Raw genomic sequence first — 13,103 nt, forward strand, 5'->3', positions numbered from 1 at the left:
CGTTTCACAAAATCCGGAATCCAAGAGGGGGTTTCACAAAATCTGGCAACTCTGGATGACTCAAAAATTCCCGTATGTACGTTCTTTGTTGTGCGTTCGTCGACACTCAAATGTTGTCACAAGTATGACGTCTTAGTTATGTTAAGTGTTGATTCCGTGTCAATCCAATATAAATCAAATGTGAAGTAATTGAGACATCCAACTGGATTGCTGGGATTGCCAAATAGCAGTTGCACTTAAAAGAAACCCAGGTTTATAATGCAGTCAAAATGAAATATGCATTACCGTATTTTCTATTGTTGCAGAAATTTGTATATCTATGAGGGAAACGGAATTAAAGGATTAGGCCGGCAATTTGATCATAAAAATATTTTAGACGTAGCCTGGAATGCATCGTTTACGCCCACAATGTGATTGGTTATTCGATGCCTGTCAGGTCTCTTGACCCGGAAAAAGGAAGAAATAAGCACAGAGCAGAAGAAAAGTGGTTGACAGCAGACGTGACAGAAACAACTTGTCAATGTCATCGCGCTTTTGGGCTCATCACTTGACTGCAGCATCCACTTCGAGCTTTTTGCATTTGAATAGCTTTTAGCCTTCGCGGCTTGACAGTCGCATCTTCATGCGATTTTATCAGTAATCTGTTTAAACTATACGGGAATGGAATATGGCAGCAACTGAAACACAGTCTATGTTAAGCATTGGATTGATTGGTAAGTTAACGTTCTCGAGCCAATCTTTTACCTCTGTTCTTTTTCATGGGAGGTTAGTGACTCACGCAGGCAGTTTGTGCTGTCGAATCACATGATGGCAGTGTGAACTAAATTGCTCCCATAGCGGATTTACCATGTTCTGTCTTGTGGCTGTAATACCATTGCCTCAGTGTGTACAAGTGTGTTCACAAGAGTCGTCCATTTAAAATGTCCCATGCTGTCCCCAGAAAAAGATGTGAACGGGGACACTCTGTGGGTTTGGTGCTATCCCGCGGTGGGCTCCGAATTTAGACAAGTCTTGCTCAGCAAGTGCTGTCTGACACAGAACAACGAAGATTTTCACACATTTGTATTTGGCCAATTCTGTCGCTCTTGGTACTATATCAGCACAATGGAGGTACAGGAGCCTACACCTCTAAAGAAGGTACTATGCTCATTCATAACAACAAAGGCGCAGAAGTTGCTTTTCTTAGATACATAAAGTTGTTTCTCCCTTTCCTAGGTCACTCATTTGTCAGTGGTTATTACAGCAAAAGACTTCAACCCTGAGAAATATGCCGCACTCAATCGAATACTGTGCAGGTACAGTACTGTGCATGTAACAAAGCTAGTGAACTGGTACACAATGTGAGAGGACCACCTTTAATAAAGCTTTGGTATTCAGGATGTACATCAAATATGGCAGTCCGGTGAAAATGATGGAGGTCTACATCGCTGTTCTCACCAAAGGTATTTGCCAGAGTGAAGAGAATGGCTCATTTTTAACCAAGGACTACGATGTTCGAAAGGCCTTCCTGGCAGGATCAATCAAAGGTAGGGATGTAAAATGTGACTACTGCTTCATTTCAGTAATAGACCATCCCTTGATTTCAATTGTAAGTGAGGTAAAATATGAGGATTTCTTGGGATGGGGTGACAGATTCAACTTCTACCACTTTACCACCCAGAGAAAAGACTTAGGCATAAAAAAGAAGAAAACCATGATCCATCTTCTTAAAAACAGCATTTGGATTATGGGTTATAGTTCTGTGTAATAATTGCAAACTACAAACTGAAGAAGCCAAATCAAGCTGATAAAGCGTTATTGCTACCATTATTACCTCATCTTAACTTTAACTTTTTTCTCCTGTCAGTGTTTGTAGATAAATAGATAGGTGGTAAGACGCATACAAATGTGCACCTGTATTTTGTATCAGATGTGGTGTCTCAGTTTGGCATGGAGACCATTATCCTGTACACCGCTGTCATACTGAAAAAGCGTATCGCTGTGCACCATCCTCGAATTGAAGCCTTGTTGGAATTCACAAGGTAAATTTAATAATATTTCATTTAAAATGTAATTATTATTTCCCTCTAGTGGTGGCTGTGGTAATTTTAAGATAAGATATCCTTTATTCGTCCCACACTGGGGAAATTTACAGCCTCACGCAGCAAGAATGTATGTAGAAAGAAGAAAGAGAAAAAAAACTAGCTATGCATGTTCACGCTGTGAATCTTGTCTTTCAGAGTGCTTCCTGCTCTATCGTGGCACAGGAAAGATTGGTCTATTCTGCATCCATATGTGCACCTGACTGATACTGAACTGGAGCATCTCAGTAAATGCCCAGGTGAAAAAAGTGTCCTGCTTTCATTCATCCATTTTCAATGTTGTCTCATTCAATGAATAGCAGGTAAAGTGGGGTCCATCCAGGTGACTTTGGGTGAAAGGTTGGTACACACTAAAACTAATTGCTGGCCAATCGCCGGAGAGATACAGACAAACTACTGTTCACACTTACAATACATTCACACCTATGTGGGATTTAAAGTTTCAATTAACTTAATAGTTGGAATACCTTGAGAAAACCCACACAAGCTCAGGGAGAACATGCACATTCCACACAGGGAGGTCTAACAGGCTTCCCTGATTCTAATGATAAATTCTTGTCAATAAAGCACCAGAGGTGGGCATCATCAGTCCATCAGTGAGCTGCCGTCAGTATTTCAGGCCGGCCCAGTCCGTCAAGAGTCGTCGTCGACAGACAAACAGTGTCAGGAGTGAATTTGCCGTTCCTACGTAAACACGCACCTGCCGCACACCTGAAACGCAGCTAAATACGGAACAAATAAAACTGGGTTGTATACTCTCTGGTCCCAAAGACCACAATAACATTATTCCATATTATTTATATCACCACACTTTGTGTGTGCGTGTGTGTGTGTGTGTGTGTGTGTGTGTGTGTGCACTCTTTTTTATAAGATAAGATATTCTTTATTTGTCCCATACTGGGGAAATTACAGCCTCCAGCAGCAAGAATGTGGGTAGAAAGAAGAAAAAACAAACAAACAAACACTGTTCAATTAAGTGCAATATAAATACAAAATTGATAAATCGCAGTGCTATTTACAATTGTTTTTCACATTTTACATTTGTTTTACATCATTTAAGTATTATTATTATTATTGTTATTATTTTTATTCAGCAGCCTGACAGCAGTCTGTAGGAACGAGCGTCGGTATCTCTCCTTCTTGCAGCGCAGTGTAACAGTCTCTGGCTGAAGGAGCTACCAAGTGCTGTCAGGGTGGGCTGGAGGGGGTGGGAGGGACTGACCATCATAGCTTTTAGCTTAGTTAGCATCCTTCTGTTGCCCACCTCCTCCAGAGTGTCAAGGGAGCAGCCCATTATTTTATTTTATTTATTTGGCTGCGGGCGAAAATACGTTCTCGAATGCTGATTGACTGTTGCCGCTGACATGTTGAAAATGTTGTGATTTCCAACACATCTTTTGTCATGTTCTTGTGTCCTTTCGAGTAAGACAACATTTCAGCAACAAAAGAAGTCACTTTAATTAAAAATTTGGCCAGAGTGTGAATAAATGTAGGGCTGAACTATATTTTTAAGGGTGGGGAAGAAAAAGGGTCACAATTTTATTTTATTTTTTTGAAAGGATGACTTGTTTCTCCTTTACCGATAGGTTCAGCAGAATCAACCTTATTTAAAAAAAACCCCAGCTGTTTAGCTCAGTGAATTATGTTAGAATGGGTGTTGTAATGGTCAATGTAATCTTTGTTTTACCATGGTCAGGGATCTCAGTTATTTATGTGCAATTTTTTTCCCCCGACAGGGTATATAGCAGGATTTGTCGATCCAGAGGTGAGCAACAGGTCAGACCTGTTTGATGTGTATGTGAATCTCCCAGACAGCATCATCACTGTGTCACAGAGTGCCAAAGGTGCTGTAAACTTTTAGTAAAGAAAGTTAACACAATAGTTCTGCGTCCGTGAGCATTTTGACCACAAGGAGGGGGGAAATGGCAATAAAGGATCTGGTGTTTCAACACAGAGGCTATGGTGATGGGGAAGTTACACAAGGACATCGGCCATCTTATTCTCCAGTCTGCAGAAGACACGGAGAGGTCAGATAGTCACGTCATTAAGGTGAGAGTTGATTTGTTTTTTTAAGCTGCAAGGAATGGATACACTTTTTCCCCAAGTGTGACACCCACATTCTCAATTGCAGGACATTTCTTTGAAGACCAAACAGATTCTTGCTCATTTGGAGACCTTGGCTGATCAATGTGAAGGTTCCAAAATCACTCTGGAACATTTAAAGCAACAGAATTTCCCTCCAGCGACAGAAAACTTCCTGTTTCATCTGGCTGCCGCTGAGCAGATTTTACTGGTGTAAGACTTTTAGAAGATTTTGAGATTTTCAGATGCTATCCTAAAGGGCGATGACAATGCGGGCACGCCTGTCACTTTCGCAGACCCTGGATATGACAATAAAAGTATGCCAAATGTGGCGCTTATTTATTAATTTTTTTAGATGAGGTATGAGTTTAAAAGTGTTCTTACTGATTTCAAATTTCAAGACCTGATATAGATCCAGAAATTAAGTTGTATCCGCTCATATGGCTTTGTTTTGTCTTACAACAGGTTACTGTGCCTCATTGATTCTCAGCAGAAAATGTTGGTAATATTTGCTATTAAAAAGAGAATGAATTATTTTTGACAAAAGATAACATTTTAAAATGGGTCTGTCCTAAGCTCCTTGTCGGAATTTTAAAAAACACCATATTTTAAGCCTGTTTTGAGGGAGCTTTCCTGCCTCATGAAAATCAGTGACATAACCCCGCCAGCTCCACCGTAACTGAATAAGGCTTTTGTTACCTGACGACTGTGAGAGGAGCGATAAGTGCCACCAAGCACCTTCAGATGCATAAGTGGAGCCCAGAGTGTGTGTGCCCATCAAGACAATGAAAGCATTTTCACCCATGAAATCAGTATTTCTTTCTGTCAGCCAAGTACGTTGCACTCACCTCACACAAACGTTTATCTGACTCTGATTCAAATTTAGTAGTGCTCTTCAGTTTGACCATGGCTTGAAAGTGGTGGTTTCTTTTCCATGGGAGGAGAGTTGAGGTATTTGGGTGCTAGGCGCAGTTACAATCGAAATGATCAGAATTGTGTTGTCACAACGATGAAGTGCCAGCTCACAGACACATTGACAGCAACAAGCAAGTAATAGAAAAATTACTGGGTTTTTTATCTTCATACCTCATGCATGGGCAGAAACTATAATAAACTATTTGCCAGTCAATTTTTCACGTCAGTTTTGGGGGAGGGGTGGGAATGAACAAACAAGCTTTGGATTGGTTGCCATAGTGCTAACAATAATTATACAACGATTTCAAACCAAGTCAGTTTTTCTATTGATTTGCTAACCATTTCACATTTGTTGAAACAAGTGTTTCATTTCATATTATCTTGTTAACAGATCATTGTCTACGCCTACAGATGCATTGTCTCTCTGTTCAGGTTTTTTAAATGTTACTAATAAGTACTTGGGTTGTGGTCTGCATTTGCCAGAAGGACAGTTAAGTGCCTCAGTATTTGATTACCGGTACATCGTTCAGTGCATAGAATTCACAATACAGTATGATGTTGGAGGGTTGCATTTACTAGTATGAGCAGATGTGTATTTGGCATTGATTGATACGCTGAATATTCTTCCTTTATTAATTAAAAGTAATGTAAAAAAAATGCACTGCTTAGTCATTTTACATCCAAGCCTACTAGTTTCAGTTGTATTAAACTTGCTCAAAGTCCTCGGTGGTAGAATAACTGTTCTTCAGCCACCTTGGCCTGTAGGTCTTCATCAACATTTTCTTTCCTTATCTGGAAGAACAAGGTCAGTGTCAGCTGAGCCCAAGTCGATAAATTCAGTCGAGAGGACGTCCAGAATCTTACCATCCCCAATTGGGGGTAGAGACTGAATGAAAGTGGGATCATCAGGCCTAAGACAAATGCTACGCTGATGTGACGGATAGGAGCGACCAGCAGCGCATTCTTCTGGAAGATTCTTGTTCTGCATGAGAGAATTTGTTTAAGTCACCAATTTCAATCTGATGATTCATATTAGAGTGAGCTGACCTCTGTAAGACTGAAACCAGGAGACTTGGAACAGCAGCAGTTGTGCCAAACAGTACTGCTCTTGACAATGCAGTTTCCATCACAGCCTGACAAACATATCAGAGCAATCGTGAGGATAACCAACATGGAGCTTTGAGATTAACTCTATTACCTTTTCTGCCGCTGCCTTAGATAGGCCGACAGAATTGCCATTGGAATCGAACACTTGGATACCATTTTGACATTCCTCCTCTCTGACAGTAAACACGTTGAAGAAAGCGAGAGCAGCTGGCAAGACAAAACATGTTATGCTATAAAATATCTTACCATTCTATTGTGACAAATTGGGTCAGTTGTATATATTTTTTTCTCAAATTACTACTTACTTAGTCAGTCCCCTTGAGCTAAACAAAAGTAACCAAGCTAAAGTTCTTAAAATAGGCTGCTGTCAAATGATACAATGTTTTCATAACTTAAAAAAAAAATCCTAAAAAATAATGGGTTTGTAGATATGAGGATTCCCACCAACAGCAATGTTGCCAAATAAATATAGATGTATTTATCGAAGTGCTTTTATTTTAAGAGATGACAAACCTGAGAGTGGGATTGTTGCGAAGAACCTAAAGAAATTTTGGATGAATAGACTTCTGATACCTAGTCGGTTCACAATAATTTGAGGAAGGGCCTGCAACCAAAAAGTACAGCATATTATAACAATATACAATCTCTCAAACAACTTACAGTATTGAAAGGACATAAAGTATCAGAAAAAGGCATAATGTACAGTATACTTATATGATCTGCATTAAAAAAAATCTATGTTGTCAAAGATAATCAGTTTCACGCTAAGGTACAGTATACTTAAATGAGTCCATTAAAAAAAATCTGTGTTGTCAAAGATAAAGAGTTTGACGCTTCATGACAGCGTTGTAGAACATGCACTCGAGCCCTTGAACTGCATCTCAGTGAATTGTGCAGGTGCACCCAATGTTGTGGTCGTGACTTTTACAGGTACACAACAAAAATATCGACAGTTGATTTGCACAATAACTGCTGTACATACCCCCGCGCATGTTGCATATGAGACTGTGCCTGCTATCAAGAGGAGCTGCTTCGGAGACGGCGTCTGACCCTGCAGATAAGCAAAAAGTGCCAACTCCTCATTCATGAGTCATTTGATTGCAACTGTCAAAGTGGAGGTCTTATGTGTGTTGGGATTCATGACCGTCTTGCAAAAAATACATTACCTTCTCTGAGGAGCAATTTCTGTTTGCATAGTTGAAACCGGCAGTGTAACTTTGTAGCAAAAACTGAAATGAAGCGTTTGGTTGATATTAATCAAGTATTATGCAACACACAACTGAGAAAAGAGAGTTTAATATGGTAAGTCCCATACCTGCCAGAACAAAGTTGGTTTGATATTTCTATGTGGCAAAAAGCTGGCAACTACCTGAAAATGGAGACATTTTTAAATATTCCTCCAACAAGTGCCAGACTATTACATATGATGGACGTACCAAAGGAGCTGTAAATGGCAAAAAGGCTGGAAAGAAAAGAGACAGGCGGGTTCATTAGAAGCAGTGAAACTTCCACGAAACGTGCGTGTGTGCGTGCGTGTACATAATGTACAGTACCTGGAGGGCGGAAAACTAGTGGAAGCACAGAACCAGAATCAGCATGGATGGATGACTGTTAAGACAAACTCGTTGTTAAAACATGAATATGAACTTTAATTCGAAGACCATGAATTATGTAGAAACATTTGATTGAATTATAAACCCAAATTATGGTACACATCAAAGATAGGCCAAACAATATTTCCAGCAACTAAAACAGGGACGTGTTTCCTGCATTACTTACAAGGGAGATGTTCCATGAATGTTCATCCTACAGGCAGTAAGAACAAACAGAAAAATGAGTACCTCTAGTTTAGTTACAGTGTCAAAAAGACAAAGCGAACACTGAGCATATCTGACCTTTTTGTTGAATTTTTCTGCACTTCTGAGTTGGTTGTAAGTTTCTTGTATTTCTGTCTGAGAGGAGCCGGATCATCAGTTCACCACTTGTGGTACATCACTTTCCAGCAGTGAGGGGAAAATGAAGCTTCAAACTTTCTTCAGGAACCAGTTGTTTTTTATTTATTTTTAACTCTTCCGATGGTGCTCTCGGTTTAAATGAAGGGGGTGGAGGAATGGCAAGTCAATGTACTTTCAGCCCAATTTTGAACAGAGTGCCATCTTGAGGAGTCCAAAAATACAACAACTGGTTCATGAAGCAAATTTGAAGCTTCACTTTCCCATCAATACTGTCCAATATTGTTACACTGAAGGTTCCTGATACTCACGTTTGATGTGAGCAGAAAGGATGGATCCAGAAGATTTACCCAGATCTTTAGGCGACTAAATACAGACTGAAAATAACACGCTCATTATTGGAAATCTATACTGTATCAAAGGAATGTCTATATATAACCATTTCCACGTAAATATTCACGCAAATTATATAATGCATAAGCTACATAATACAGTATACCAACTACAAATGGAACGGTTATTTTACTAAATGATGATGCTGTAGAAGTTTAACTTGCTAAATTACCTCTCCGTGGTTCTTCCAGTACAATAGATTGGCATCCATCATACCAGTACAGAACTGAAATTACTTCTTCTAAAATCACTAAAGGGGTGGGGGCGATCATATCAAGATACAAACAACAATATTCTCACATTCAAACAGAAGCGGTCAAGTAAGACCGCTTACTTGTTGAGGTCAAGTAAGAGCTACTTCCGTTTTCAGTCACGTGATCATTGTTGTTCAGGGTCGGTCGGAAAGTTGAAAACTGCAAACGTCCATGTTGACAATGAGATTATGTTTAATTTGCAGAAACACAAGCGTCAAATCGTACGACGTGTATCTCATTCTGTATATTCAATTCAAGTTGAAAAATATCCAGCTGCATGTTTAAAATATCAGCAAAGATATTTTGTCAGTTCTGTGAGCACGTGAAAGTCTCTATTATCGATTTCGTTTCATTTTATTGTATTTGTTTATTTTAATTTCAACATATTTTTGTGCTGAATAACAATAACAGCAATAGTAGTACAATTATATACAATACTGTAGTATATAATTCGGTCATGCGCGATGTAGTAACGTCCAACCGCACTCTTCTGACATAATCCAAAATGGCAGCCAGCATTGGAAGTCTCCTCAGGACGTCCGTGAGTTCACGACTTTACACTAAATTGTATCATGTTGTGTTTGCTTTCATTTAACCTGTTAGTAATGTCACTCGAGATGCTGTTGACGAATGCGTGACAGCCGTTCTTGGGTTGTATTGACATGCTGCTGAACATGAGGGCAAATTTCTGGTTGATGACCACCTGGCGTTGTATTTTACATTTCGATAACAAAGTGAAAACACAGTCAAAATATTAACTTGCATTTCGATTTAGCATCTGGAAATGTAAAATACGGAATAGGAGGTATATGTTTGCCTCCATAACTCAAGTGGTTACGAAACTGAAAATAAATAGAACGTGCATAGGTCTTTTGAAAATGCGCAACAGTTGACCATCAACCATGTTGCCATGTTTTTGTTTTAACAGAAGTCATCACTCTACGTATTATTATTACTATTATTATTGTCACTGATGGGACACTTGCTGGACAGTGATTTCAAACTCGATCGGCAAATTGGTGCCGTTGTTAAATCCAGCTTCTTTCACCTTAGACAGCTGGCCAAAATAAAACCTTTCCTCTCACATGAACACTTTGAGACAGTAATTCATGCCTTTGTCACATCCCGGCTCGATTACTGCAACGCCCTGTACTTTGGAGTCAGCCAGTCCTCCATCAAGCGCCTTCAGCTGGTACAGAATGCCGCTGCTCGCCTCTTGACTGGTACTCGTAAGAGGGAGCATATAACTCCTACTTTGGCATCCCTTCACTGGCTCCCCATTCATTTTAGAATTATTTTTAAGATCCTCCTCTTTGTTTTCAAATCTCTGAATAATCTCGCGCCACCTTACCTCTCTGAGCTCATACGCCCCTACACCCCTGCCCGCCGTCTCAGGTCTGTGGACCAGTCTTTGCTAGACGTACCAAGAACTAAACTGAGGCTCAGAGGGGATCGAGCCTTTTCTGTTGCTGGTCCATCTCTCTGGAATGACCTCCCACTGAACATTCGGCAAGCCTCCTCGCTGCCCATCTTTAAAGCCCTCCTCAAAACTCACTTGTATTCTTTGGCGTTTGACTCAGCATGACTTAGATTTGCTCTTGATTTTACTGCTTGGTGCTTTCTACCGCCTTATTACTTATTACTTATTATTGATTCGTCTTACTGTTTATTGTATATGTTAAATCGCTCCATGTACAGCACTTTGTATGCAGCGATGGCTGTTTGAAAGTGCTCTATAAATACTGTTGACTTGACTTGACTTGCGTGAGTCAGCAGTGATAGGCTCCAGCTCCTGGCATGCTGTGGCACAACGTGGTACTAAACTGAAGACACTCAGTTTAGTGCCTCAAAATTAAGATCCCACTAAATTGGCCGTGTAAAAAAATGTCTTATAAGTCTACAATAACACTCATGCACGAATTATGGCACACGATCACAGAGGATGACAGTGACACACAAGTATAACTGCATGTTTAATCATGACTATTATTTTCTAGGCAAGAGTTGCAGTCGCATGTCGACAAGGAGTTGCTGCAGCTGGACAAATTGTGTCTGCTTCTGCACTTCACAGGGCCTGTTTCTCTACCAGTATGTACTCATGTCAACAGTCTATTTCTGCCGTAGTAGTGCCGACTTCACAGTGTCTTAAGTAGGTAACATATTCATTCTCTCAGGCTCGAGCAGATGGATCGCTGCAGTCACTCAACCAGCACCTGCTTTTAAAGCCACAGCGGTCCAGAATGGGGAATTCAAGGAGATGAGCCTCGCTGACTTCAAGGGCAAATACTTGGTCCTCTTCTTCTACCCACTGGATTTGTGAGTTCTGCCAGTCCCTCCGACAAACTTTAAAACCTCCCATGCTGTGCTCTGTCAGCGTCCTGTGTTTTTGACAAGTATTTCCATAATGACAAAGGCCGGACCATTTATCTGACAAATGGTGTGGCTTGTCAGATGAGTTAATACAGTAAAAGAATGATGCTGAAAAAGATGATAGAACTTTGATACTGAAAGTTCTTAAGCTTGTGTGAACCCAGTTACTTGGAATGAAATTGATGGCAGGGGTTAAAATGTAGTGACCTCAATTTATTGTGAGGGCTATGTTCTAGACCCCCCCACCCAGCAAATGGTGAAAAAATGCAACATAGAAAAAACAAATGCAATATAATGTTGAAACGTCAGGCAACATTTTAAGGATCACCATATGTTTACTGACCAAATATTGCAAAAGGCAACATGCCTAAGCCATAAATGGATTAACAGATGGAAGTTTCAATTATGTACTATGTCGTACTTTAAAAATGGTTTCTTTGTCTTTACTTTATTGTAGCACCTTCGTGTGCCCAACAGAGATAATCTCATTCAGCGACAAGGCAAATGAGTTCCATGACATCAACTGCGAGGTAGTGGGTGTGTCTGTGGACTCTCACTTCACACACCTAGCGTGGACCAACACACCTCGCAAGGTATGCTCCCTTGTGGAATAAGATACAATTAAATTCAGTTCTCAATGCAACAGTCACATGTGGTGTTTTTAGCTGGATGAAATTTTGTTTTATTTGTTGTAGTGTTGAACATAAATGAATGCCGCAGTTTGAAAACCTTGTTTTGCTTTTAGATGTTTCTATTTTATTTTTGCGCAAAAATACTGTTTGCCAATGACATTTGTCAACAGATAATTTTTTTTCTTGCGCTCCAAAATGATACAATGCAAGAAAAAGTATGGAAAATGCATGCTACTAATTTTTATCTTTTTATATGCCTACACGTATCATCCATGAAAATATATTCACATAAAGCATCCGGTGACTGGAATGTCCCACCATGTCATTGTGGGGACATGGTACTCAGAATTTTGAAACATTATTTTATATTTGCTTGGATTGTATTTGTGAGATATCACCCAAAAAAAAACAGGTTACCGGCAACCCTTTGAGCAACTTATACCCCGACAAAATCGGGCATTAGGAAGGGGAAAATACCGTTTTATCAGCACTGTATGTTGAGTGCGGTCACTGACGTATTACCTGAGCGTTATAGACCCTTGTTATGGTGGTGTTGACGTTTGTCTTGCAGACCGGAGGCTTGGGCAGCATTCATATACCTCTGCTCTCCGACCTCAATAAGCAGATTTCCAGAGACTATGGCGTACTGCTGGAGGACCCAGGCATTGCTCTGAGGTACAAACAGTATTTTCAACAGAATTATTACTGTGAAATATTTTACAAACTCAATAAGTAAAACTATTAAAGCGTCCTGCCAGGAAGTAGGTTTTTATTCCTGTTTGTAATTCAAAGTCCAGGCACAAGCCTTATTTTTCATTCAGGGTGAATGCTGACCTGGATTGACCCAAAGAAAGTAGATTGCTGCGTAATTTTCCTGATATTTTACATTTACCTGCAACTTTCCTCTTAGGGGTCTGTTCATTATCGATCCAAATGGTGTGGTGAAGCACATGAGCATAAATGACCTGCCAGTGGGTCGTTGTGTTCAAGAGACCCTTCGCCTTGTGAAGGCTTTCCAGTTTGTGGAGACCCACGGTGAGGTGTGTCCAGCAAGCTGGACTCCCAAGTCGCCAACAGTGAGTGGAAATTATTCTAACATGCCCATATTAATTTGTTGAGAGACTCTGAAATTGAAAGTCAATACTGTATTTCCTTTTGATTTCAGATCAAACCAACCCCTGAAGGATCAAAAGAGTATTTTGAAAATGTCAACTGATGGTAAATCACGACAAGTCCATGTAAGATTTTTGTTTGATGCATTGAGACTTGGACAATTATGCTAATAAAAGCTCCTTTATGGGGAAAAATAGTAAAATA

The 13,103-nt window shown here is 40.0% G+C and overlaps 3 protein-coding genes across 5 annotated transcripts; 2 read left to right on the plus strand and 1 right to left on the minus strand.

The window, feature by feature from the left end:
* Positions 1 to 420: 420 nt before the first annotated feature.
* Positions 421 to 4,494, plus strand: dennd10 (DENN domain containing 10). 2 transcript variants are annotated; one of them, XM_052079948.1, is made up of 9 exons: positions 421 to 713; positions 941 to 1,137; positions 1,216 to 1,295; positions 1,378 to 1,526; positions 1,910 to 2,021; positions 2,220 to 2,320; positions 3,818 to 3,925; positions 4,036 to 4,130; positions 4,213 to 4,494. In XM_052079948.1, exons 1-9 carry the CDS (start codon positions 668 to 670, stop codon positions 4,378 to 4,380), a joined length of 1,056 nt encoding a protein of 351 aa, XP_051935908.1. In that variant the 5' UTR covers positions 421 to 667; the 3' UTR covers positions 4,381 to 4,494. The 2 variants fall into 2 exon arrangements, with proteins under 2 accessions (XP_051935908.1, XP_051935909.1); XM_052079949.1 differs by lacking the exon at positions 421 to 713 and having other exon boundaries at positions 988 to 1,137; positions 1,443 to 1,526.
* A 574-nt stretch (positions 4,495 to 5,068) lies between these two features.
* On the minus strand, positions 5,069 to 9,028 carry sfxn4 (sideroflexin 4). 2 transcript variants are annotated; one of them, XM_052079952.1, is made up of 14 exons: positions 8,703 to 9,028; positions 8,449 to 8,514; positions 8,081 to 8,137; positions 7,965 to 7,991; positions 7,739 to 7,793; positions 7,622 to 7,647; positions 7,501 to 7,554; positions 7,352 to 7,414; positions 7,168 to 7,236; positions 6,699 to 6,789; positions 6,277 to 6,392; positions 6,126 to 6,211; positions 5,943 to 6,060; positions 5,069 to 5,870 (listed from the first exon to the last, which is right to left on the minus strand). In XM_052079952.1, exons 1-14 carry the CDS (start codon positions 8,742 to 8,744, stop codon positions 5,793 to 5,795), a joined length of 948 nt encoding a protein of 315 aa, XP_051935912.1. In that variant the 5' UTR covers positions 8,745 to 9,028; the 3' UTR covers positions 5,069 to 5,792. The 2 variants fall into 2 exon arrangements, with proteins under 2 accessions (XP_051935912.1, XP_051935913.1); XM_052079953.1 differs by lacking the exons at positions 7,622 to 7,647; positions 7,739 to 7,793.
* A 134-nt stretch (positions 9,029 to 9,162) lies between these two features.
* On the plus strand, positions 9,163 to 13,093 carry prdx3 (peroxiredoxin 3). The gene is made up of 7 exons (XM_052079955.1): positions 9,163 to 9,325; positions 10,782 to 10,872; positions 10,959 to 11,100; positions 11,612 to 11,747; positions 12,358 to 12,461; positions 12,697 to 12,862; positions 12,952 to 13,093. The coding sequence occupies exons 1-7, from the start codon at positions 9,290 to 9,292 to the stop codon at positions 13,000 to 13,002; spliced, it is 726 nt and encodes a 241-aa protein (XP_051935915.1). The 5' UTR covers positions 9,163 to 9,289; the 3' UTR covers positions 13,003 to 13,093.
* Positions 13,094 to 13,103: the final 10 nt, after the last annotated feature.

The sequence above is a fragment of the Hippocampus zosterae genome, chromosome 11, assembly GCF_025434085.1.
Source record: "Hippocampus zosterae strain Florida chromosome 11, ASM2543408v3, whole genome shotgun sequence".
NCBI classification, from domain to species: domain Eukaryota; kingdom Metazoa; phylum Chordata; class Actinopteri; order Syngnathiformes; family Syngnathidae; genus Hippocampus; species Hippocampus zosterae.

What these genes read in the sequence shown, in the direction of transcription:
- dennd10 (XM_052079948.1), top strand. Translation starts at nt 668, where the DNA reads ATGGCAGCAACTGAAACACAGTCTATGTTAAGCATTGGATTGATTG. An exon ending in AGCCTACACCTCTAAAGAAG is followed by an intron (nt 1,138 to 1,215) that starts GTACTATGCTCA and finishes TCCCTTTCCTAG; the next exon opens with GTCACTCATTTGTCAGTGGT. An exon ending in CTCAATCGAATACTGTGCAG is followed by an intron (nt 1,296 to 1,377) that starts GTACAGTACTGT and finishes TTTGGTATTCAG; the next exon opens with GATGTACATCAAATATGGCA.
- sfxn4 (XM_052079952.1), bottom strand. Translation starts at nt 8,744, where the DNA reads ATGATGGATGCCAATCTATTGTACTGGAAGAACCACGGAGAG. An exon ending in TGCCATTTACAGCTCCTTTG is followed by an intron (nt 7,555 to 7,621) that starts GTACGTCCATCA and finishes CTCCATTTTCAG; the next exon opens with GTAGTTGCCAGCTTTTTGCC. An exon ending in CTAAGGCAGCGGCAGAAAAG is followed by an intron (nt 6,212 to 6,276) that starts GTAATAGAGTTA and finishes TATGTTTGTCAG; the next exon opens with GCTGTGATGGAAACTGCATT.
- prdx3 (XM_052079955.1), top strand. Translation starts at nt 9,290, where the DNA reads ATGGCAGCCAGCATTGGAAGTCTCCTCAGGACGTCC. An exon ending in GAAGTCTCCTCAGGACGTCC is followed by an intron (nt 9,326 to 10,781) that starts GTGAGTTCACGA and finishes ATTATTTTCTAG; the next exon opens with GCAAGAGTTGCAGTCGCATG. An exon ending in TTCTTCTACCCACTGGATTT is followed by an intron (nt 11,101 to 11,611) that starts GTGAGTTCTGCC and finishes ACTTTATTGTAG; the next exon opens with CACCTTCGTGTGCCCAACAG.